The 22972-nt window shown below is 55.8% G+C and overlaps 1 protein-coding gene across 1 annotated transcript; it reads right to left on the reverse strand.

The window, feature by feature from the left end:
- Positions 1–1451: 1451 nt before the first annotated feature.
- Positions 1452–22662, reverse strand: LMNA (lamin A/C). Its single transcript, XM_032093593.1, has 12 exons — positions 22207–22662; positions 6403–6559; positions 6092–6217; positions 5813–5983; positions 5589–5714; positions 5264–5484; positions 4969–5173; positions 4728–4835; positions 4445–4564; positions 4268–4363; positions 2210–2464; positions 1452–1593 (listed from the first exon to the last, which is right to left on the reverse strand). Exons 1-12 carry the CDS (start codon positions 22554–22556, stop codon positions 1561–1563), a joined length of 1968 nt encoding a protein of 655 aa, XP_031949484.1. The 5' UTR covers positions 22557–22662; the 3' UTR covers positions 1452–1560.
- Between the last annotated feature and the right edge of the window lie 310 nt (positions 22663–22972).

A 22972-nucleotide genomic window follows, 5' to 3' on the forward strand; every position in this document is an offset into this window, starting at 1 on the left:
TCCTTGCCTGGCTGGCTCAGTTCTTAGCAACCCACCCTTGGGTGAGCCAGGCTGTAAGGGGCCACCCTGCTTCCCCCCATCCATGGTGGGTGCTGAGCCCTAGCCCTGGCTGTGGGGCAGAGAGAGATCCCTGGGGGAGGTCCCTTTGCTGCTGGGGTGCAGCACAGCACCCCCAAATCCCCCTGGACAGCAATGACGACAGCACACAGAGTGGGAAGGGTTCAGCTGTATTTTGACTCTGGAAGAAAATATAGGCAGTAATACAGAAGCTTTGCAAGCATGGATACATACACGGCCTCCCCAAAACCCACTGGAGTGGGGGGCTTGTCCTGGCACCTGCTCCAGCCCCCCCCCCCCCTCCCCGCACTCGAGGCTGGGGGGGCTGTGGGCATTTCCCAATCGAGGCAAAAAGCCAAGATATCTGTCAACAGCTGGATGGACTCTTGCAAAGGGGAAAACTGCCCCTACCAGATCCCAAAATCCACCTCACTTGAACAAAAAGCCTTCCTAGGTGCTTTCCTGGCAAACCAGCTCTGACCTGGACTGAGCATCTTTCGCCTTATCCCTGGAACGGCTCCTGAGCTCTGGCCACCAGACATGAGCCCGAATAACCGCAGCCAAGATGAACTGGGGTGAACCCTGCTGGATGCAGTGGCTCCCAAAGAGGGGGCCTGGGGGGCCCCACTGGGGCTGAGCTTGTGGGACCCAGGTCCATCACCTCAGCTGTCAAATCCATCTGGTCCCCGAACGCAGCTCCCGTGGGTTTTCACTTCCCCATCTCCATCTCCAATCGATGCTGTGTGGGGTCCAAGGGGGTTCCCAGCCCGGCCCCCGCCTCAGCTAAGGCACAACTCGGCTGATTAAGAAAAAGGGAACCCAAAGGGCAAGAGGTGCCTGGGATGGGGAATGTGGGGAATACAGTACATAGAGCGCCGGGAGTGCAGGCGGGCAGGAGGCTGGGGAGGGGGCAATGGCCACGGAGAGACATGGGCATCGCCCGCGAGCTGCCAGGGGCCCCCGCGCCAGCACCGCCGGGAATCACGATTCAAAAAAAGAGAGAAAAAGGGAATTTTGGCTTCAGATCCCAAGAAAAAGGGCTGTAAAGGCACTGTGCTCCACTTGAGACAGGACAGCAGCCCCTGTGGCACGCAGCTCCGGTGGGGATGGCTGCACTTCTCCCTGTCCTATGTAAAAAGCTTTGGCAAAAAAGGTACAATCTAAGGAGCATTTCAACTATGAACTCCTCCTGCATGGCTGCTCCATAAACACAATTCTTTGCTGTCTTTGGCTGAAGTTCTAAAAAATATTTGAAGCTGAAAAGCTATTTTTTGGTTTGGTTTTTTTATATAGAAATAGATTTTTTCTTTACAAAAAAAAATCAAAGCATCTTTTAGCACTTTTAATATATATATATATAAAATTCCTGCTATAGAAAACAAAAAAAACCAACCTTGGTTTTTGATATCTTGTTTTTCAAGGGAAAAAAAAAAATTTCTCTTGCTTTGGGAAAAAAAAAACCTAGCTGGAGACGGGCAGGAACCACAGGAATGCGCCACGGAATTACATGATGCTGCAGTTCTGCACAGCCTGAGCCTAGGAGGGAGAAAGAAAAAAAAGAGAGTTAAGAAGACCTCAGTGTCACCATCAATTTGCTCTGACTGCAAAGTGTCCAGTGGGATCCTTTGGATGCCCACAGTGCCCTCCTCCATCCTGGCCCTTGGGGTGTGATAAAAAAATCCTCCAAAGCTGGGATGTCCATAACTCTAAAATTTGAGAATTAGGGGTATGTGATATATGAGGATTATAATATTGACTATCAATATAGAATATATTATATATTAATCCAATACACAGATATAAAATATATATTCATGCGCTGAAATATTCACATTACCAGCATGAACAACACTTAGCAGCAGTGGAATGAGTGATGTGGAGGATGGGGAATGCTCTGGGGTGCCAAGGGGACCAAGCATAAGATGGAATGGGGTGGGAAGCTGCTATGGCCAACATCCCTTTCCAATCCCTCTCAGAATCTCCCATCCCTTATAAAGGCCCGTGCCAGCCCAAAGAGGAAGAGGAAAAGCAGGGAGAAGGAGAGGTGGGACAGGATAGGACCCTTACAGCACTGTTGGGAAAGGACAATGCCAGGACAGGGTGGAGACCCGGCAGCACCGGGACAGTGCCAGGGACTGGGAATGGCACTGACCTGCCTGCGGGGGCTGGAGTTCCCCAGGAGGTAGTTCCTGGACACCAGGCTGTCCCCGAGACCGATGCCAGAGTCGCCCATGCTGCGGTAGCTGCGGGTGACGGTCACGCTGGAGGAGGACGAGCCCGAGGACATGGTGTTGATGCCGGCATTCTGGGTGCCCGACTTGTCAGCCGGCTGACCACACGTGCCACAGACGACCGTGCGGGAGCGCAGGTTGTATTCACCAGGATCCCCAGAGCCACTGCAGCTACCCTAGACATGGGGGGGACAGACAAAACGACCTCAAGCCCCTGCCAGAGCATCCTCTGCCCTGAGCCCCTGCCCTGAGGATGGTGGCAGCAGTGGTGTGACCCAGGAGAGCTCTTCACATTAGGCCTTGAAGAGAGTCTGACTCACCTGTCCTCTCCATCACATGGTTTAAAAATAATAAAATAGAATCCTTATTATGTGTTTCTAATCCCAAGTGACTGGGGCCAGCACACTACCAGTGGGTGACCAGCCCTTCTGCCCTGGCCTTGCACCCTGAGCTCTCAGCACATGGGAGACACCTGAACTGTGCTCCTGAAAACATTGTCTTCCTCGCCACTTCGTGAGCTGGCAGCTTTCCCATGGGAAATTTGCTCTTGGAAAGGATTCAGCCTCCAGACGAATGGGCAGCACTGGCTGCAGGAGCTTGGCTCCTCTGTCCAGGGATAGTCAATATAGAAGAGAATCACAGAATCATGGAATGGTTTGCGTTGGAATGGACTTGAAAGCTGATCTCATTTCAGCTTCCTGCCATGGGCAGGACACCTTCCACTATCCCCATCCAACCTGGCCTTGCACACTTCCAGGGATGGGGCAGCCACAGCTTTCCTGGGCACCCTGTGCCAGGGCCTCTCCACCCTCACAGGGAACAATTTCCTTCCAGTATCCCATCTAACTCTGCCCTCTAACTGTCAGTGGGAAGCCATCCCCCTTGTCCTGTCACTCCAGGCCCTTGTCCAAAGACCCTTTCCAGATGTCTTGGGGCTCCTTTAGGCCCTGGAAGGCACTCTAAGGTCTCCCAGGAGTCTTCTTTTCTCCAGGCTGCCCCTAACTCTCCCAGCCTGTCTCCAGAGCAGAGAGACTCCAGCACCAGACTCAGGGCACCTTCATGGCTGCTTCTGGACTTGCTCCAGCAATTCCATGTCCTTGTGCTGGGGGCCTGAGAACTGGACCCTGCACTGCAGGTGAGTCTCACAAGGGCAGAGTAGAGGGGGACAATCCACTAGCTCAACCTGCTGATACCAGTCTTGGCACAGCTCTTCAGATCCAGAGAACTCAAAGGGAAGTGCATGAGGGATGCCCCATTTTGCTCCTGCAGAGCTCTGGAAGTGGCATCCAGAAGATTTTTCATCATCACTGAGGCACGGCTTGGCCACGATGGCACCTCTCTGCAGGTGATTCCTGCGGGCATCTCGTGTGCAGGACACACACACCCCGCAGGATGGGCTGGTGGGGGATGCTGGGCTGCAGCCAGGGATGCTTCTTTGGGAGAAGTGGCTGCAGCTCTGCTCCTGGCATGCTGCCTGCTCTCTGCCCACTGCCTGCTCTCTGCCTGCTGCTCCTCCTGGTGCATGTTTCAGCTCCGTATGAGGAATGATGAGCTGAGAGGAAGGACAAAGCCACCTCTGGATTTGTTCCAGCACCCTCATGAAGCAGAGAGGACAGAGCAGCTGCTGACAAGAAGTGTTGTCCATCAACTTCCCACCATCCTATCCTCCAAGCAATGCTGGGTACCAGCTCAGCCTCCCTCTGACTCCTCTGGCCCTTTTCATGGCATGTCAGGGTTGCTTAGGGTTGGAGACAACTTCCAGCAAGGTCTTCAGAGCTTTTTTAGTGAACAGCAATCTCCTCCAGGTGCCAGAGGTCTCTTGGCTTCTCTCATGCAGCTGTTTCCACAGCAGCCTCCCGCTGCCTGCTCCTATGTGCCTGATCCTGTGTGATGCTGAGCTGCCTCCCACCCTGACTGCGACTGAACCTGCATCCCCTCGGACCCCTTGGGACCAGCAGCATGCCCAGCGCCCTACTCACATGGTGATGGCGGTGGTGGATGCTCATTTCATCATCGTCCTCATCCTCATCATCGTTGATGATCACAGTGCGGACCAGTTTCCGCATGGCCACCTCCTGCGGGGGACAGGAGGTGAGTTGGGAGGTTCAGTGCCTGCCACCCCCCCGGCCCACGCCCGAGCTGCCTCTGGCTCTCACCTCCCCATTGGAGTTGATGAGGGCGGTGCGCAGGCTGTCCCCGGAGCCCCAGCTGCTCTGGGCTTTCCACACCACATTGCTGGGAGGGCTGTGGGTTGCTCCAGCTCCCGAGGCCCAGATCTAGGGAGAAAAGCAGAAGAAAAGGGACTTCTCAGGTCTGCAGACTCCAGCCCAGGGACAGAGGTCTATCACCACAAAAAGTGACACACCAACCACTCCATGTCACCAGTGGCCTGGCAGGGTTTGGGATCTTGCCTGGATCCTCCACCAGGCAGTGACTCACCGTGACCACCTGGCCAGCCTTCAGGGTGAACTTTGGGGGGAAGCGGTAGGTAATGGGGGGATCATCCCCATTTTGCCGCTTGATTTGCCAATTCCCCATCGCCTGGTCCTGTGAGAGAGAGTAGAGACCCTCAGAACCCCGGTTCCTCTCCAACTTGTCCCATTCACCTCCTGCCCGTAGGGTGAAGCAGGGCTGAACCTCACCCCAGGGACTCTACGGATCTCCCTGAAGGCAAACTCACCTCGTTGGACTTGTTCCTGAGACGGACGAACTTGCCCTCCAAGTCCACCTCCTCCACGCCAACACGGCCGCTGGTCCGGGCATGGTGGGAGAAGCTGGTCCGGCTCTCACTGTCCTCCAGCTTCCGCTTCTTGGAGGAGCCTGGGGTGGACAGGTGGCTTCGGGATGCACCTTTGTGGGATGAAGGGCTGGGGGACAGCCTCAGCCTGGCAGGGGGAGAAGAGGAGATGAAGCCAGGGTGACACAAGGGCTGGGACCCACATAGCCCAGAGCTGGGCACAGCACCCTGTGCTCACCGCTCCTCCTCGCCCTCCAGCAGCTTGCGGTAGGCGTTGATCTCCATATCCAGAGCCAGCTTGATGTCCAGCAGCTCCTGGTACTCATCCAGCTGCTGCTGCATGCGTGCCCGCATCTCGGCCATCTCCCGCTCCTTGTCGGAGAGCAGGCGCCGGTTGGTCTCACGTTCCCTGGCCAGGATATCCTCCAAATCGTGCAGCTTCGCTTCCTTGGCAGCCAACTGCGAGGAGGGAAGGTGAGGGCGGCCACTCCACCCGGGGCCGTGCCCAGAAGGGGACCATCCCCAGGGCAGACATCCCAAGGAACCCTTTGGTCTCAACTCACCTGCTTCTGCAGCTGGCTGACTTCTGAGGAGAGGTTATCAATGCGGATGCGGGTCTGCTGCAGCTCCTCATGGGCAGCACCCACCATGTTGCTGTTCCTCTCAGCTGACTGCTTGGCATTCTCCAGCTGGGGGACAGGACAGGGATCAGCATCTCAGCACCCACAGCCCCCCTGTGCTCTGTGGGGCTGGAGGGAGAGGAGAGTGGCGTGGGGAGGCTGCTCACCTTCGCCCCGTAGGTTTTCTCCAGTTCCTCCTTGTAAAGCCTGATCTGGGCTTCATGCTGGCTGCGCAGCTCCTGCAGGGCCTCGGAGAGCTTGCTCTCGAACTCGCGCTGCCGCCCATTGTCGATCTCCACCAGCCGGGTCTCGTGGCGCCGCTTGGTCTCCCGCAGCTCCTGGGGACAGGCCAGGGGACACTGTGTCACCTCAGGGAGGGGACACAACACATGCAGTGGGGGTTATCACAAGCGATCCCAGCCCCACTGCAGCACACCACAGCTCACCTCACTGTAAATGTTCTTCTGGAATTCAAGCTCTTCCTTCAGCGTCTGCAGCCGGTTCTCAGCATCCACGCGGCGCAGCATCTCATCCTGCAGCTGTTTCTTGGCTTCACCCAAGGCACTTTCCAGCTGGCAGGGAATTGAGAAGGACCATCACAGCAGGCTCTGGGCACTGCACCCGGCATGGCTGGGGACCCACCACCCACCTGCATCTGCCCCACAGCCCCTGGCATGGCGAGGACCTGGCAGCCCCCAGGTAGGGGGGTATAAAAGGGACCCCTGGGTCAGCTGGAGACAGAGCTGCCACTGCTCACCTTGGCCACCTGTCCCCTCAGGTCCCGCACTTCAGTTTCCAGATTCCTCTTCTCACCCAGGGCCGTGGAGAGCGCAGCCTCCTTGGAATTAAGCAAAGCCTCCACGTCCTTAAGGCGTGCCTGGGCAGTCAGCAGATCCCCTTCCTTCTTGGCATTCCTGCAGGGCAAAGGACGGCACAGGTGAGTGGCATGGCAGGAAGAATCATAGCCATCGGGAAATGATGGAATTGCTTGGGTGCAAAGGGACCTTAAAGCACATCTCATTCCACCCCCTGCCATGGGCAGAGACATCTTCCACTATCCCATGTTGCTCCAAGCCCTGTCCAACCTGGCCTTGGACACTTCCAGGGGCAGCATTCTGCAACCTGTGCCAGGGCCTCATCACCCTGACAGGGAAGAATTCCTTCCCAATATCCCATCTAACCCTGCCCTCTTGCAGCGGGAAGACATTCCCCTTTGTCCTGTCACTCCAGACCCTTGTCCAAAGTCCCTCTCGAAATTTTGGAGTCCCTTTAGGTAGTGGAAGGGACTCTTAAGGTTATGTCAAGCTTCTCATCCACCAACACCTCCAAGTTCTTCTCCTCAGGGCTGTTCTCAGAAAAGCCTGTGCACTGTACCCCAAGCACAAAGAGTGGCACACCGCCCCCAAAAGAGCTGCACCACTGTCCCTAACAACCACCCACCAAGGGGACCAGCATTTCCCAGCCACTTGGCACACCCAGCCCTAGTTTGGATACTGGAAAGCAGGAAGGGCTGGGAATGACTGGGGGAGCAGGAGGAGCCTCAGGGTGCAGCTCCCATGGGCAATATGCACACCCACGGCATGGCTGCATCGCAAGAGACCAGTGCTGATGAGGCTGGGGCTGGAGTGGCACAGTGTGGCATGGTGGGACACAGTGCAGTGCACTGGGACATTGTGGAGCGCGTTGGGGTGTGGCACAATGTGGTACAGCGTGACATGGAGCAGCACTACGTGGTGTGGCAGAGCCCACCATGGCATGATAGAGTCAAACGTGGTGTAGTGTGGCTCAGCATGGCATGGCATTGTGTGACACGGGGCTGGATGGGGCAGCAGCAGCTGGGGAGGAGCTGAAACTGCCCCATAGCCAGTGTTGCCCACCTGAGGTGGGCAGGCAGAGGAGTCTGTGGCACCCTGCCAGTGCCAATAGTTCTGTGCCTCTCCTGGAGTGGACAGGGGGCACCAGGCGATGAGTGGGGTCTGGGGGCCGTGCTGGTGTGGCTGTGCCTCGCCATGAGCTCAGCTGTTGCTCAGTGGACGCAGAGCTGTGGTGCCTCAGCCCCCCAGTCCAACCTCTGGCATCACCATGCACACTCCTGCACCATCCCAGCCCCCACTGCTCCCCTCTCTCTTCCAGCCCTCCGACAGCAGGTCACAGCCATTCCTTACAGACCCACCGTGTGACCAGGGAATCTGATCTGACTGCACCACCAAAACACAGCCTGGAGCTATTTTGGTAGGTCCTATAAAAAGAAAAGAGCCAACGGCCCCCAGCCGCCACCAAGCCCCGGGTGGGATTGTTACCCCACCTCCCTCAGAACGGGGTGTGGGGCTGGCGGAGGTGGAAGGCGCCCGAGGAGCAGCCGAGGAGCCCCAGGGCCGTGGGGGAGCACTGGCCGCACGCCTGGGGCAGGGAGGGCACGCTCGCACCGGGACACCACGGCTCACGAACACCAGGGAGCGGCTGCGGCACCGCCGGCACCCGGCCCATCCCAGGGCAGCATCCAGACCCACCAGCAACGGGACCCGGGACCAGCAGGGACGGTGGTCCCAGACTCGCAGATGTGGGATGTCAGAAGCTCCTAGATTGGCCAACAGCAGATTTTCCTGCATTTCTTTCCGTTTCCCGACCCGAGCCAGCATGGAGAAGTTATTCTGTTATTTTGCAGACTAAAGCAAAGGTTTCAGAATCCTAGGCTACTGTTTTTAAGTGCAAACCTTGCTTCAAATCCCAGGATATTCCATGTTAACTTGAGGAAGGACAGTTTAAGAAAGTAACAATTCCTACATATACAGTGTTATAAATGGTATTGTGATGTTGGCTTTTCGCATGTTACATAATTGTTACGAATGTATTGTGATGTTGGTTTTTTTATGTTCCTTAATGTTAGGAAAACCTTGCTTCAAATCCCAGGATATTCCATGTTAAAAGAGTAGGAATTCCACTTGAGAAAGGACAGTTAAAGAAAGTAACAATTCAACATGTACAGTAACGAAATTCAGAACCGCTTAAAGTGCTGCTGTCAGGAAAAGGAGAGCCCAAGAGCCTCTGGGAATCCAGGAACAGCTTGCAGACTTTTTCTTGGAAGTGTGTGAAGACCTATCTTCTGCCTTTCTTTCCATTTCTGAAAGCTCCTTTCCCAGCCCAGAACACTCTTTATTGTGGTGCAAAGGGCTCAGTATAACATACTGGATCTGTAATGAATTCTAGAATGTTTCTGTGGTTGGATTTTCTATTTTCATGTTTGGGGCTCTCAGGTAAGAGGGTCTCAATGATATGCATAGAGTATGATTTCACAGCCCATAAATTCCATAAAATAGCCTCTTTTATGTCTAAATAGCATTTAAGCAGTCTAGAGAATTTGGACTTTAGCCCACAGTGGAATAACTGACCAAGAAATGCTGCTGGTCCCCCTTTTCCAGGGAACCAGTCTCGCTTGCCAGAGCTGCTGCTGGAGCTCTGTGCTGGGTTCTTCCTGTTCAACCCACTCCTTTTGTGCCAGTGACTCATAGGACAAGAATGCCAACTGGGAGGGGATCCGAGGCTCCAAGGCTCACTGCAACCCGCGCTTGAGGCCGAGTTTTCCCATCTGGCCCTGGCTCATCCCCACAGCCAGCGTGGCCACCCCAGCACTCCTGATGGGGTCCAGTCCTGTCCTTCCTGATGGAGTGAACTGCCATGTGACTCCAGGAAGAGCTCATCCCTGGTGTTTTGCTGCTGCTCTTTGCTCGCCGTGTCAGCTGTGGAGGTTTGGCTACAGCTAGAGCACACTGGCTCTTCGGGATGGGGCTCTGGCAAGACCTGAATCGTATGACTCTTTCAAGAGACAGCAGTTCCATTGGTAAGTGACAAACGGAGGGAAAAATCCTGATGGTTACACTTGTGTCTGCAGCAGATTTGCCCTCTCCAGGGACCAGAGGGATCCAGGGCTCTGGGCATCAGCGCCTGGAAAGCCCCATAGTAAACCCCAGATGATTCAAGGACAAATCCTTTTTCCTTAGAAGTCTCCTGTGTTCAACTCTGGATTCCACCACGAGGAGCAGAGTCAGAAGCTCAGAGCTCTCCAGCCATGGGGCTGTTTGGGGTAGTTCTGCCAGAGGGAGAGGGGTGAGACAAATCCTCTTCTGTCCTCTGCTCCAGTGGTCTGCAGAACTCGGCTCCCTGGGACCCGAGCATCTCCCCCCATACTCCTTCCAAACACACCCTGACCCCGAACGTGGCAGCAGCCTCTGAATGAGGGATCAGCACACAGGCAAGCCCTCTCTGGCCCTGGGGACCCCCAGCCCACCGCTTCACACCAGCCCTGTTGATCCCCGCTCCAGCCCAGTCAAGCTTTGAGTTTTCCCTTCTCCTGCTCTCAGGTCCTGCTTTTATTCCCCGGAAGCCTCACAGGCTCCAGCTGGCGCTGGGCTAAAAATAAAAACTTCCATGGCAGCCGTGTCGCTCCCACTTCCCTGGAGAGGAGGACGAAGCCGGACCTTCCTCCTCCTCCTCCCCAGAGGCTTTCACTGGCCTCTCCATCCTGCCTGCTAGAGCCTACAAGATCCCAAATTCCCCAGTGAAAAGGGAAGCAGAGACTCATTCTGGAGGGCTGGGTGCCTCCAAATCCCACAGGATTTGATCCCCTGTGCTGGGAGAGCCATGAGTAAAAACAATCCAAGAGAAGAAAAAACAACAGAGGCATCAAATCCTCAAGAAACAAATGTCTCAAGAGAAAAGATGGAGGGAAAAGGGGCCTCAAGACGTTTTATTTTTAGCTTTTAAAAGCAGGAAGAAGGAAAAAAAAAAGATTGAAAATTGCAGCTGAGCTGCCAGAAAATCCAAATGTTAATGGAAAGTTGGATCTGCTCTGGCTGTGCTCAGCACAGACAGACATGAGGCTGCGAAGTCGACGCGACGGATTCAGAGAGGGCTCAGGGACAGCCCCGCAGAGCAGCATCTGCTACTGCTTCCCCCCACTCTGCTCCAAAATCCCAGCCAGGAAACCTGGCAGGCTTGGGCTCTCCCTCTGGAAAAGTCAAGACAGGACAGAGTCATCAGAGCTCGTTGGAACAGCTCCAGGCATGAGCCCACCATGCTGCTGGAAAGATGCCAACCCTCTCCGAGATGCCAGAGCCCACTCAATGCATTTTTACGAAACACTCCTTGGTTTCCCTCTCCACTATTAACCCCGTAAGTGTTCCTGAAGCTTGGGCAGCACTGGGCTTTATACACTGGAAGAGGACCAATGAGTGGGATAGAGCTGGTGGAGGCGCAGGCATTCCCCTCCTTCCCTGCCTCCAAATCGCAGCTGCCCCAGCTTGGAGAAGGTGCCAACTCAGGGAACTCGCTGGCTCCTGCCCCACCCATAAATCTTTATGGACATTGCAAATTCCCCAGGACTGCCGGTCTCAGTCCCACCTGGCTGCCAGGGGCCACTCCCGGCTCCCGGCCACGCAGGCTGAGAACGCTATCCCAGAAAAGGCTTTGACATGTTTACAGCTTGGGAACCTGAGGCAGGAGTGGCAGTGTGTGCCCATGGAAGTCTCTGATTGCTGGGAGGACCCAGAAAACCTGCTTTGCCCCACCTTGGGCAGGCTGCTCTCTGTGGCACTGCCCCCAGTGCCAGGGATCTGTCCCAGGACCACCACACGTATCCCAGGGATCACTCCCCCATCCCAGGGATCACTGCCCCGTTGCAGGGATTGTTCCCCAATCCCAGGGACTGTATCCCCATCAAGGATTGTTCCCCCATCCCAGGGACCAGGGCCCCGCGGGACAAGCAGCAGAGACAGCATGAGGAGAGGCGGACCTGGAAAACCTCTGCAGTGGGGCAATGGGAATGTGGCAAAGCAGCTTCTCCCAGCTTCTGACTCATCTGTGCCGCAGCGCCTCTGCCAAATCACCAGGATAAACATGGGCCGGTCTCCTAGCAGGGGAGCTGGAAATAGCCAGCATGATGTATAGTGAGGACAACATCTGCACGGAGCCGGCATCCTGTTGGGCACCAGAGCCCTGCCAAAGGCAGCTGGGGATGCCAGCACCAGCTGGGCTCACGGATGCATGGAAACAGCTTCCACCCTCTGGCATCAGTGGTGCCAAAGACCCCTCCTGGTGCCAGGGTCAGTGCCGGCCCCGCCGCAAGCTCCTGACATGCTCTTGACATGCTCATCCATGGGGCTGAGGGGCTTGTCCAGCTCCACGTGGCCTCAGTGGAGCAAAAACAGCTCACTGGCATCTCCCAAGAGCTGGGCTTCCCCTCCTGGAATTGGGATCTGGCCTTTCCTTGCACCTTTAAAATGAACCAAAACTGCTGCTTCGTTGGGAGCCAGGAAAAAGCCTTTCATGGGGAGGTAAACGGACCCCCAGTCTAGGATTCCCCAAACCCAAGACGTTCCTGTCCCTCCACAACTCCCCTCACCAGGAACACTGCTGGGAGTGTTCAAGTGTGATGGAACCTGACCATACCAATACCTCCAGCCACACACACCCCTCTGAAGGTTTGAAGGAGCTTTTCTCCTTCTCCTGGATGCACCAGAGCAAAGACCTGTCACCCTTCAGCCTCCCCTCTCACCACAGGAGAAGCACTTCAGCTTCAGCAGCATCACAACCAACTGATGCAGGTGGCTGCAGCATGGACCAACAGCCACGTGCTGCTTAAGAGCTCAAAGCACATTTCTGAGAATAGATAGTGTATTAATTGTTTAGAATTAACAATGTTGCAGCTTGGTGCTGTCTGGGGAGCCCCAGAGTTGCTCACTCCCTGTCCGGGCTGTCACGCCAGCTGGTGACTCATCCCAGCCTCCACCAGCAGCTCGGAATGGAAATCCCAAGTCACCAACTGACGCTGCTGTTTGGGCTGAGTCCCCCATAGTAACAGGACTGTCCATGGTTTTGGAGGGTGGATGGCATTACCAGAGGGGTTTTGGAGCTGGAAAAGGAGGTTTTGCCCTTTTGCCACGTGGGACTCATCGGGGGGAATGGGAAAGACTTGGTTTTCCAAAGCCCACGTGTTTTTGGGGGAGGTTTGTATCAGGCATAAATCTGTGTGTCTGCACAAAGGGCAGGATTTATCCTCCATGGACAAGTGTCCCAGCTTGGAGCATGTATCACAACACTCCAGCAGGTCTGACAGTGCCTGGCTGCCTGTGAGACCCCCTGCCAACCTGTGGAACCCCATTTGCTGCCTGTAGGACCCCCTCGTTACCCCTGAAACCCCTTTTCCCAGCTGCCTGTAGCTTTTCCAGGGTGCAGCAAGCCCCAGGAGACTGATGCAAAGAGGACGAAAAGTGCAAGGAGGATCAACCACTGGAGACCCCCGAGCTGGGAGCACACAGAGCCCAGCACTGCTTGTGGCTGAGCAAAATGAGGGCAGGATTTCCCTGTGGGGAATGTCCACCACCAAACCCTGGGCTACCTGGAACAAGCCTCCAGACTGGGGTGACATGCAAAGTGCTACCAGTTGAAACTTGATTGAGCAAACCTGGCCCAGTCCCACATCTGTCACCAGAACTGCTCCTGGAGAGCTTGAGAATTGTCTGCATGGCACTGGGAAAACCTGGCCAGTGTCTGCGCAGGTCCTGAGGGGATGGGCTGAGCCCAGGGCTTCCAGAGGGAGGCCAGTTCCTTGCTTGAAAAAACTGCATTGTCCACTGAAAAAGGTCACCAAACACTTGAACAGGCTGCTCGGGGCAGTGGTGGAGTTGCCCTCCCTGGAGAGATTTAACAGACACGTGGCATTTGGGGACATGGCTTAGGGGTGGCCTTGGCAGGGCTGGGAGAACTTGATGATCTTGGAGGGCTTTTCCAACTGAAACTATGATCTGATTCTATCTCTTTATAAATCCTAAAATCTGAGCTGTTTAGAACACCACAATCAAACACTGGTCAACCCCACTCGCAGCCCAGGCTTGGCACAACCCAAACCCATCCATTTTGAACATGCCAGCCTGCCTTTTCCTAGCTTCCCATGGAATCTTGAATTGGGTTACCTAAAAGATACTTGATGGTCTGGAATTGAACCATACTAAATATAGATCAAAGCAATAACACCCTTTATCAAGGAAAAGAAACTTGCTAAAAAAAGCTTGGAATTGTGCTGGAAAGAGAATTCTTTTAGACACAACTCAAATATGTCAATACACCACCTTCCACACTGCTCAATTCCACCTTCTGAGGACAAGGTTTCGGTAGGAGAAACACGAGAAAAATACTTTGAGATCATGGAATATCCTGAGTTGGAAGGGACCCACAAGGATCATTGATTCCAACTCCTGCACAGGACAGCCCCAAAAATCCCACCACGTGCTTGAGGGTGGTGCCAGCTTGTTTTCAAACCCAGAATTTGCTAACAGTTTGCAAAGTTGTCTATTGCTGAATAAAGCCAAAGCCTTTGGGAAGAGGAGGGAAGAAGGAAATTCCAAGTCTTCATGGCACTACTCTGAACACTCACCATGGTAACAAGTGAGTTTTGTATCATTATTATAGTTAAATTATATGTAATGACAAATTAACAATTAAGTTTTGGACTGGATGAAATTTAAGGCGTTTTGCCCAGCCTTGACTATCTCACTCCGACACAGCAAAAGCCAGTTTTTTAATAACTGGGCTAAAACTTAATGGGAAACTTGTGGGTTTGGTTGGTTTTTTTTCTACCTAGAACAGCTCCGAGTGTTGCCCCTCCATGGAAACCCCAGAACATTCCATTCACTTCAATACATCCTTCTCCGGATGAACGAGAAATGCTAAGCCCATAAACCACTATCTCGAAGGATAAAGACAAAGCAGAGATTCCCGGTGTTTCCCTGGGAGATTGGGCATGGCAGGAGCCTTACAAATGGAGTTAAAAACAGGGAGCTGAGTCACTTGTATTAGTCATATCTTCAGGACCAGGAGCACTGGCGGAAAACGGCCATAAGCTTGTGTTTTGCTAGGAGCTGGCAACACAGCCAGGATGTGGAGCAGTGGAGAAGGAGCAGGGATGCAATCCCAGCCCCAGAAGCAAGGAAACATGCTGCCAACGCTGCAGATGTGGCTGCAGCTCCCCTTTCCTCTGCTCACATGTGCAGTTCCTGAGCACAAAGGGGTGATGGGAAGGGATGAGGATGTCGCTCTGTACCTGCTGCATCCTGATCCACAATGGAAACCAGGTCCCTGTGCAAGGCGGGACAAGGCAGAAAGGAGCCAAGACTGACAAAACAGGGCAGGAGTTCAAGGCCTCCTTTTTCTCTTCAGAAGCAGCAGCAGCTCACCCTGTTTTTCATAAATTGGGCACGCAAAGCTTCCGGCCAGCAACATTTGCTTAAGAAACAAAGCGAGGGATTGTTGGATCCAGATGCCACACGTATTCCTGGGAACAAAAGGGTTTGCTCTCCCGGCTCCAGCAGCGCAGATAAAGGCAGACGAGGTGTTTACACTGCACAAGGTCTGTTTGCGTGTGGCGGTGGCAGCGAGGCCGGCAAGGGCTGCGCTGGGGCCGCCTGTTTGCGCGCTCCGACCGCCGATGTTGAGTCACTGCCGGCACCGGGAGCTCCAGCTGCTGTTGGAGTGGCTGCAGGGATGGGTACAGATAGGATGCCACTGGGAAAATGCAGCTCAGTGTTGGGATGAGCAGCAACCAAGGTGAATGCCTATGTTTTGCTGTGCTGTGCCACGTGCAGAGCTGCCAGCACACCTCTGCCCACTTTCCCTGCCAGCCTGCACTGTGCCAGGATGGAGCCCAGACCTGCTTGGCACGTGGGCAGGAAATAAGCACTTCCCCAGAGTGAGGACTGCGGTTGTGGCATCCCTAGAAAGCACAATTTAGCCCCAATTGCTGCCTGCACAGAACAGCCTGTGAACAGGACCACCTTGAGACGCTCCAGCCTCCCCACCACCTCCCTTCCGCTCAGCCTCACGTCCCTGCAACACACTCACCACCAGGAAAACCCAGTCCAGTGGCTTTTTGCTCTGGAACTGCAGAGCTGAGGCTGGGTTGCACAAAGCAGCATCTCTGCCCTGAAACAGGGGCCTGGCAGCCACCCAAACAGCAAAGCACGATGCCCAGGGGGGAGGCTGCTCTCCTCAGTGCTCCCCTTCTCCCCTGAAGCCCCCGGCATGGAAGCTCAACTTAGAAAACACCCCCAGTTTGTCCCAGTGTAGCCTGGTGCCCCGCGGGGAGCATCCTTGCGCCCCACAGATGCTGCTGGGGAGTGGGTTATCGGCTGTCACGCCAGGAAGGAAGGGGCAGAGCGTGACTGCCGGACCGGCGGGGCCCCCCCGAAGCGCGGCCCCGCGGTGCCGCACCCTGCTCCAGCCCAGAGACACACGGCTAAGCGTGACTCATCTCCCCGCTCTGCCAGGGCCCATCCAGAGCCCTGCCACAGCCACGGCGAGCCCACCGCACTGCAAGGAGAGGGGGACACGCGGCTCTTCACAGTGGGGCAACTGGCCACCCCTCAGTGCCCGTGGGAGCTGGGGCCACGTTTTCTTTGGGCTCCCACCCCTTTGAAGCCCACATTACACATCCACACCCAGAGCTTGGACATTTGTTTGGGCTCATGTGACTCATGTGGGGTTTTAGGGAGAAAAACTGTGTCCTGAAGCTGTTAATGAATAAAAACCCCAACAAACTGGAACTTCTGAGCTCCAGCTGAGCAGCATGGAGATGCCAAGCTCTGTCCAACCAGGATGGCAGCACTGGACTGGATGGCAGGAGGACACGGGCGTGGAAAGCAGTAGCCAGAGCAAGTGGCTGGAGATGGCTTTTGTGCAAGAGGGAGGAGAGACGTCTGCTATCAGAACCTTGCTCCTACAGAGGTGCTTCTGAGCCACTCACAGCCCCGACACAAAAATTCAACAGCTTCAGGAGAGCCCATGTTTGCTTCTACCCTGGCTCCGCCACCTCTCCACAGGGATACGGTGCCAACGCCTGCAATGGTGCAACCCCATAATTAAGGAAGGTACAGTAGAGGCAGGGCAGCACCCACCCTGCACCCTGTGTGCTGGGGAACTTTGTCCCTGCTGCTGTTGCAATTCCTAGCTCTACTAACCGTGGAAGGCAGAAATAGGGCATTGGCTGCAGCTTGGAGGACACCCCAAGCCAAGGACACCTTCACCTTCCTTGGAAAAAGGTAATTGGTTTATGGTAGAGAACGTCAAATGTTCAGCCTCACCAGGAACGGAGGTGCCCCACCCCAGCTGGGTTTTGTGGTATCTCTGTGGGCTGAGTTCAATGCACTTCTTTAACCAACTTCCACACCCTTTGGCTTTCCCCAGCACCCACACCCCTGGATCCCACCATGTTTCATGGACACGCTGCGGCATCCTTCACATACAGGAACAAGGAAAAATGTGTGTATTTTATTATACTCTTATCAAGGACGTGGAGTGACAGGGCAAAGCAGAATGGCTTTAAAGTGAGAGGGCAGATTTAGACAAGGTATTAGGAAGAAACTCTTCCCTGTGAGGGTGGTGAGGCCCTGGCATAGCTTGCTCAGAGAAGCTGTGGCTGCCCTATCCCTGGAAGGATAGGGCTTCTCCTGGGTGGCCGAGAGCCTGGCTGTCACACAGATGTCTCTGCAGTCAGGGCTGCAGCTGCCACTGCACCAGGTGGGGCTGGGGGGCTACGCCAGCACCCACAGTTGTTCAGCTTCACACTGGGGATATTCAACCCTGGGCAGGGAGGGGAAGGGAGCAGAGGCAGGTGGGCACCCAGCCCCGACATCATGCTGTCTGATGGCAGCTGTTGACAGAGACAGGTTTTACATGGCACCAGCCTCAGCTGTTTGGGAACATGCTGAGCTGGTCACAAAGGAACAGGCTCAGCAAACAGCCTCACAAAGAGCAGGATGGCGAAACAGGTAATGCAGCCAGTGATGGGACAGTGGAAGGTGATTCCCAGCTCATCCTGAACCCACTGAGCTGACACTTCCTGGGGAATCCTCCATGCCAGGCCTAATTTTGGCCAGGACTAGAGGAAGAACTCTGGTGAGTTCTTTCCTGGTTGCCAGCAGCATGAAAGGAAACTGCACCTCCCAAAGGGCACAAATTCAGCAGAACATGGAGCTGGCAGCTACCCCACATGTCCCACCCTGGCTGTGCCACCCTCTCTGTCTGCATCCCTGAGCACTACACTGAGAACAACTCCCCGTCCTCTGGGCTCCAGAGTTTGAGTGTTGATGGGATTCAGACAAGTGAAGTGACACGTGCAAGGCTGAAAAACACTTGTGGCAGCATGTGGGACCGGGGCAGGCTGGGACGGGCTGTCAGGGATGGATCCCTTCCCACACCAAACACAGCCCTGATTCTCTTTGCAATCACTTCTCCTTAATCCTCAGCTGGAAGGATAAGGTCCTTAATTTAACCAGAGTGTATCCTATCATCATAAATATATATAAGGCAACAGGATTTCCTCTCACTCCCCTCATCCCTGGGAAAAGTGAGGGGATGAGCTGTGGCTGGAAGACAATGGCAAACACAGCAATGGGAGAAAACACACCAAAAGTGCTGGAGCATGTTTCTCTGCCACAATTTTTCTTGGAAAAAGAGGGGCTGGATGTTTGCACAGGCGAGAATTCCTCTCCACTGGGAACAGCTAATGAAAACCTTCACCTCGAAGAAACGTTTTGCCACGGAGCCCTCCAGCCCCGCAGTGTGCCAGGGGGGCCGGCATGCCCAGCCAGCCCGAGCTGCTGGCTGCAGATGTCAAGGGACAACCAATGTGTCTGCAGGGCTGGAGAGTCAGGCTGGCGTGTTTAAGAGGGTCCCAGTGGGCCACGAGGGTCTGGACCAGCCCAGCTCTGTGTTGCCGACTCCCCCAAAGTATCCTCAGCTGCACAAGCTGCTCTTTGTTCGCTCCGAAAGGGCAAAGCCTCCTCCCACCCAAAGCATTCCCTCCCTGGCAGGGATTTCATGAGGCAGACGGGGGAGCAGCCCAGGAGCCCAAAGTTTCACCCCACGCAAAATGTTCCAGCACAAGCTCATCGCTGCTGAAGGAAGTGCCCGGCCTCCCAGCAGCACTGAGCCTTAATTCTTTTTCCTCCCTTTTTTTCAACTAAACAGGTTTTGTTTTACCTGCTCCTGCCTGGAGGGTCATCGCTGAACAAAGCATGGGGTAAAACCCCCCTGGACTGGGGAAGGGTTGGGTTCACCTCCTGGCACCCCAATGCTGCCTCTCTTGCTCTGCCCTTGGATGAGCTTCCTCCCTCCACAACAACGTTTGGGAAATAAGAGATTTGTCCTCATTAGGGTCAGGGATGAGATCTGGGCCCCAGGAGGAAGAGGCCCTGCCAAGGCACTGGCTTAATCAGGTTAGGGGCTGCAATTCAGGAAGGCATCACTCATCAGCTTTGGTACTAACAAGGGCTGGTTCCTGCCTTGGAGAAGGGAGCTGACCACCACATGGCCACTGCATGGCCGCTCCTCACCCATGCAGTAGGCACTGAATTCCTCAGGGGGCCTCTCCTAGGATTGAAGGCACCCAAGAGCTGTATTCTACATCCCTGCACCACCACACTGGGGCTTGCACTGACAAACGTCTCCCACTTGCGGGATGGGATGAATTCTCATGGAACAAGGCAAGGGCTGTGGCTCCTGTTCACCCTGTGAGTCAGAAGCCAGCTTAAGGAGAGGGGGCAATGGGCCAAGCACAGAGCATCTCTCCAACCTCTGGTGCCATGCTGGAATCCAGGTGTCCTCCAAGGAGGGACAGAAGCCTGAGGACACCGGGGACAGGGGCATTTCAGACTAGTTCTATCTCTACCCATGGCCTGGGAGGGGATGATGCCAGTGTTGCCAGCACCCCTGAGTCACCAGCCACCCTCACCGCACCCTCTGCTTTGCCTGAAGCGTGGCTACGGCATAGCCAGAGGCCATCCAGAGCTGGGGACACATGTGGCACCGGGACAGGCAGAATTGCCCAGAGGGGTCCCTTGTCCCAGGGCACAACCAGTATCAGGCTGCACAGGGCTGAGGGTCCCCGTGCAAAGAGCCAGGTGAGCACTTTGGGAAACCCCTCCTGGATCACCACTGGAAGCAGCCAAACAGGCAGTGGGAAGATCCCACTGGGAACTTCCCCAAAAGGAAGAGCAGTTGGCCAGGGACAGAGGGGTAGCAGGAGAGAGAGGGCAGGCAGCTCAGCTCTGCTCAGACCCTCCTCCACCCATGTAGCTCTTGCCCTCGTGCGTCAGTACTGGTTTGACTGGTCTCTTGTTTGCACACCCTGTCCCCCTCCAGTCAGCACTTCTTTCCCCTCCCCAGACAGAGCATCCAGCAGCCAGGACTGTGTCCATCCAGACATGTCATGCCCTGGCTTCCTGGCCCCCCACCCTCCCTCTGTGCTGCTAAGACAACCCTTGCATCGGGCAGTGGCAATGCTGTGGGTGCTGATAACGCAGCCCTGGGCGCCTGCCCTGCGGGAGATACCCGGTGCTTCCCCAGGGCTGACGGGCACAGCGATGGGTGCAGAGGGCTGCCAGTTACTTTTTAGCCAAAGTGTCCCTGTGTCAAGGACAGTGAAGTGGCCCCAGACCAAGCGGTGACCCAAGGGCTCAGGGTAGGTGGGGAGAGTCGGCAGAGCAGGCCTATCCCTGCCCACCTGGATGGCAGGCAGCAGAACAAGGTCTGAACAGGTCCTTCCTGATCCTGCCAATAGTTCTGACCCCTCCACAGGGTTGGGCTCGTGGCTGCCCCATTCCCTCATGCCCCAAAGATTCGGGACACCCCAGTCAAACTGAGCCCAAAGAGCAGCATCGCAGCTCAGACACCAATTGTGCTCCTCTCTCAGCAGCCCTGCCTCATCAAGCAGGTCCCCAGGGACACAAGATGAGCTGCAGCCTCCTTGCAAAGGTTTTGGGGGTTGGAGAGCAGCCCTCATACCACACCCTAGGAAGACGGGACACGCTAGAGGCAGGAATGAACAACACTGGCTTCCCCCGCGTCTCCGCGCTTCCATCTCATCGACCGTGACTCAGAGGTGACTAAACACAGAAACAGCCCTGTCCCCCAGAGCCCCGCGCACCAACTGCTCTCCAAAACCCACTGAAACCCATCTCTCAACCACAAGCTACTCTTCGGGAACCCCCGCGAGTCACAGCACTTTTTCAGGGGATTTGTCAGAGCCCGGGAACAAGCACAGAAGCTCCAGGAGCGCAGCCCATAGCAGGGAAAAATTCCACATGGCCGGCTCCACAGCGCAGCCAGCTCCCAGCTCCCCTCCAGCCACGGCTGCGGGCCGGGCATTTTTTCCAGCCCTTGAAAGATCGCGGCCAAGATAGTTCTGGGTTTGCATAACGCAGAAAAAGCCTTTAGACAGCTCAGCTCCTCCTCTCACCAGCATCTGGATCCTTGGGATCCGGGAGCAGGGATCTGGCGAGCCGCAAACCGCCTTATCTGAGGACGGAGCTGCAGCACGGGAAATAGCTAAATATAACCCCACATGGCTTTCGGAGACAGCTGAAACAGGCAGCACACTCCCTCCCTCCCTTCCTCCCTCCCTCCCAGGTAGAGTATTTATGGCATCTACCACGGAAGTTAATTTTAGCCTCTTTTGGTATAGGCTCAAAATGAGGCGTCCAGAATAAGAGGCAAAAGATCAAATGGAAGAAGAAGGGGTTGTCCCGCCACTGCCCAGCTCGGATCCGGCTGCGAGCCAAAGTTGATGACGGAAAGGGATCCGCTCGCTCCTTCCGTGGAACGGGATTTGGGGAACTGAGTGCCATAGGGACACGTCCTGACACTGCACGGGCTGGCAGAGCCCGGGGGAAGCCCAGTGCCAGCCCCTGCTTGGCCAGCAGTGACATTGGCCAGGGAGCCCCGTGTCCTCAGGGGACCTGTGCTGGCAACCGGTGACAGCCCTGAGGAGGGCAGAGGTACCCAGAGGCAGCAGGGAGGGGTCCACGAGGGGGGGCATTTCTGATGGCAGGGAGGGAAAGAAATGAACCCGATGGGAAGCGGCTGGAGGGATTCGTGCCTCAATGCGGACTGGGAGCACGTCACCCAGTGACAGCTGGTGGGAGGGAGGCATGGGTGCTGCCCACACACTGCTTCCCCCAAAGCCAGGGACCCCACAGAGTAGGAGCAGCTTGGCACAGGGAGAGTTAAGGCAAACAAAACCTGGAGCAGGTTCTTTAATCGGTGCCAAAGACAGCAAAGAAAAATAGGACGAGCAAGCGAAATCTGTAGGCAGGACAGAGCCAGCTGGCTGGCACCGCTTCCCGGGCTGTGCCGGAGCGTGTTTAGGAATAGCTCCAGCATGACGAAGGCAGAGGGGCCGCCAGCCTGGCGCTTGTGCCCCGCATAACACAGACCCTCCGGGGGCCCAGGGCATGTCTGCTCAGCCCCAGCCCCAAGCGTCCCCAGCTCTGCTCCCAAATCCCCTCTCCAAGGGCATCCCGGCCAAAGATGGCGCTTGGAGGGAGAGGGGGAATGACGAGAGAGCTTCTCTCCTCTCTCGGTGCCTACCACAGACACTCCTCCCCGGCTAGGCCACGGATTTTTCCTCTCCCTGCCTCCTCCAGGTCGCTCCTTGTTCCCTTCCCGGCTCCCTGCCAAGCATGACGACAGCACCCGTCCCACTGCAGTCCCCCCCCATCCCCAGGGCACTCACCGGGCTTTCAGCTCCTTGTGCTCCTCCCGGACTTTACTGAGCTCTAGCTGCAGCCGGGCTCTCTCTTTGGCCACTGAATCCAAGGTCTTGCGGGCATCTGCCAGCTCCGACTCGTAGGCAGCCTTGATGCCCGAGACCTCACGGCTCACCACCTCCTCGGACTCTGTGATGCGGAGCCGCAGGCCGGCGTTCTCCAGCTCCAGCGAGCGCACCTTGTCGATGTAGACGGCCAAGCGGTCATTGAGCTCCTGCAGGTCCTCCTTCTCCTGCAGGCGGGTGATGCGTGTGGGGGACAAGGGGGTCCCCGAAGCCCCGCTGCGGGTGCTCCTTTTCTGGGAAGGCGTCGCCATGGGGTCCGGCGTCGAGGCGAAGGACACGGCACAGGTCACGGCGCGATGTCCCACGCCACTCGCCCAGCTGTCGCGGCAGCTCCTGGTGTCTGAGTGACTTGCTTATATCCCAGCTGGGCTGTTCACTGGGAGGAGGAGCTGTGAGGCGGCAGCGGGTGGAGTTATCCAAAACCTGGGTGGAGACAACTCGCATCAGGCTCAGCCCTTCCTTAGGAAAGGCTGGGAAAGCATCCCTGGGTAAAGAGGCCTTGAGAGGGTGTCTCTGGGGGCACAGTCCGGGGTAACCCCCTTTCACACTCTTTTCTAGGGCGATTCCCCCGGCAGAGGCTGGATTGCAGACTGGGGGGACTTGGCCAAGGTAAAGTGCATCCTGAGAGGGGCTGCAGTAAGGGGGTGCAGCCAGGCACCCCCAGGGC

The sequence above is a fragment of the Corvus moneduloides genome, chromosome 29 (assembly GCF_009650955.1).
Source record: "Corvus moneduloides isolate bCorMon1 chromosome 29, bCorMon1.pri, whole genome shotgun sequence".
NCBI lineage: Eukaryota > Metazoa > Chordata > Aves > Passeriformes > Corvidae > Corvus > Corvus moneduloides.

What these genes read in the sequence shown, in the direction of transcription:
- LMNA (XM_032093593.1), bottom strand. Translation starts at nt 22,556, where the DNA reads ATGGCGACGCCTTCCCAGAAAAGGAGCACCCGCAGCGGGGCTTCGGGG. An exon ending in CACAAGGAGCTGAAAGCCCG is followed by an intron (nt 6,560 to 22,206) that starts GTGAGTGCCCTG and finishes TTTGCCCTGCAG; the next exon opens with GAATGCCAAGAAGGAAGGGG. An exon ending in AGAAGAACATTTACAGTGAG is followed by an intron (nt 5,984 to 6,091) that starts GTGAGCTGTGGT and finishes GCCTGTCCCCAG; the next exon opens with GAGCTGCGGGAGACCAAGCG.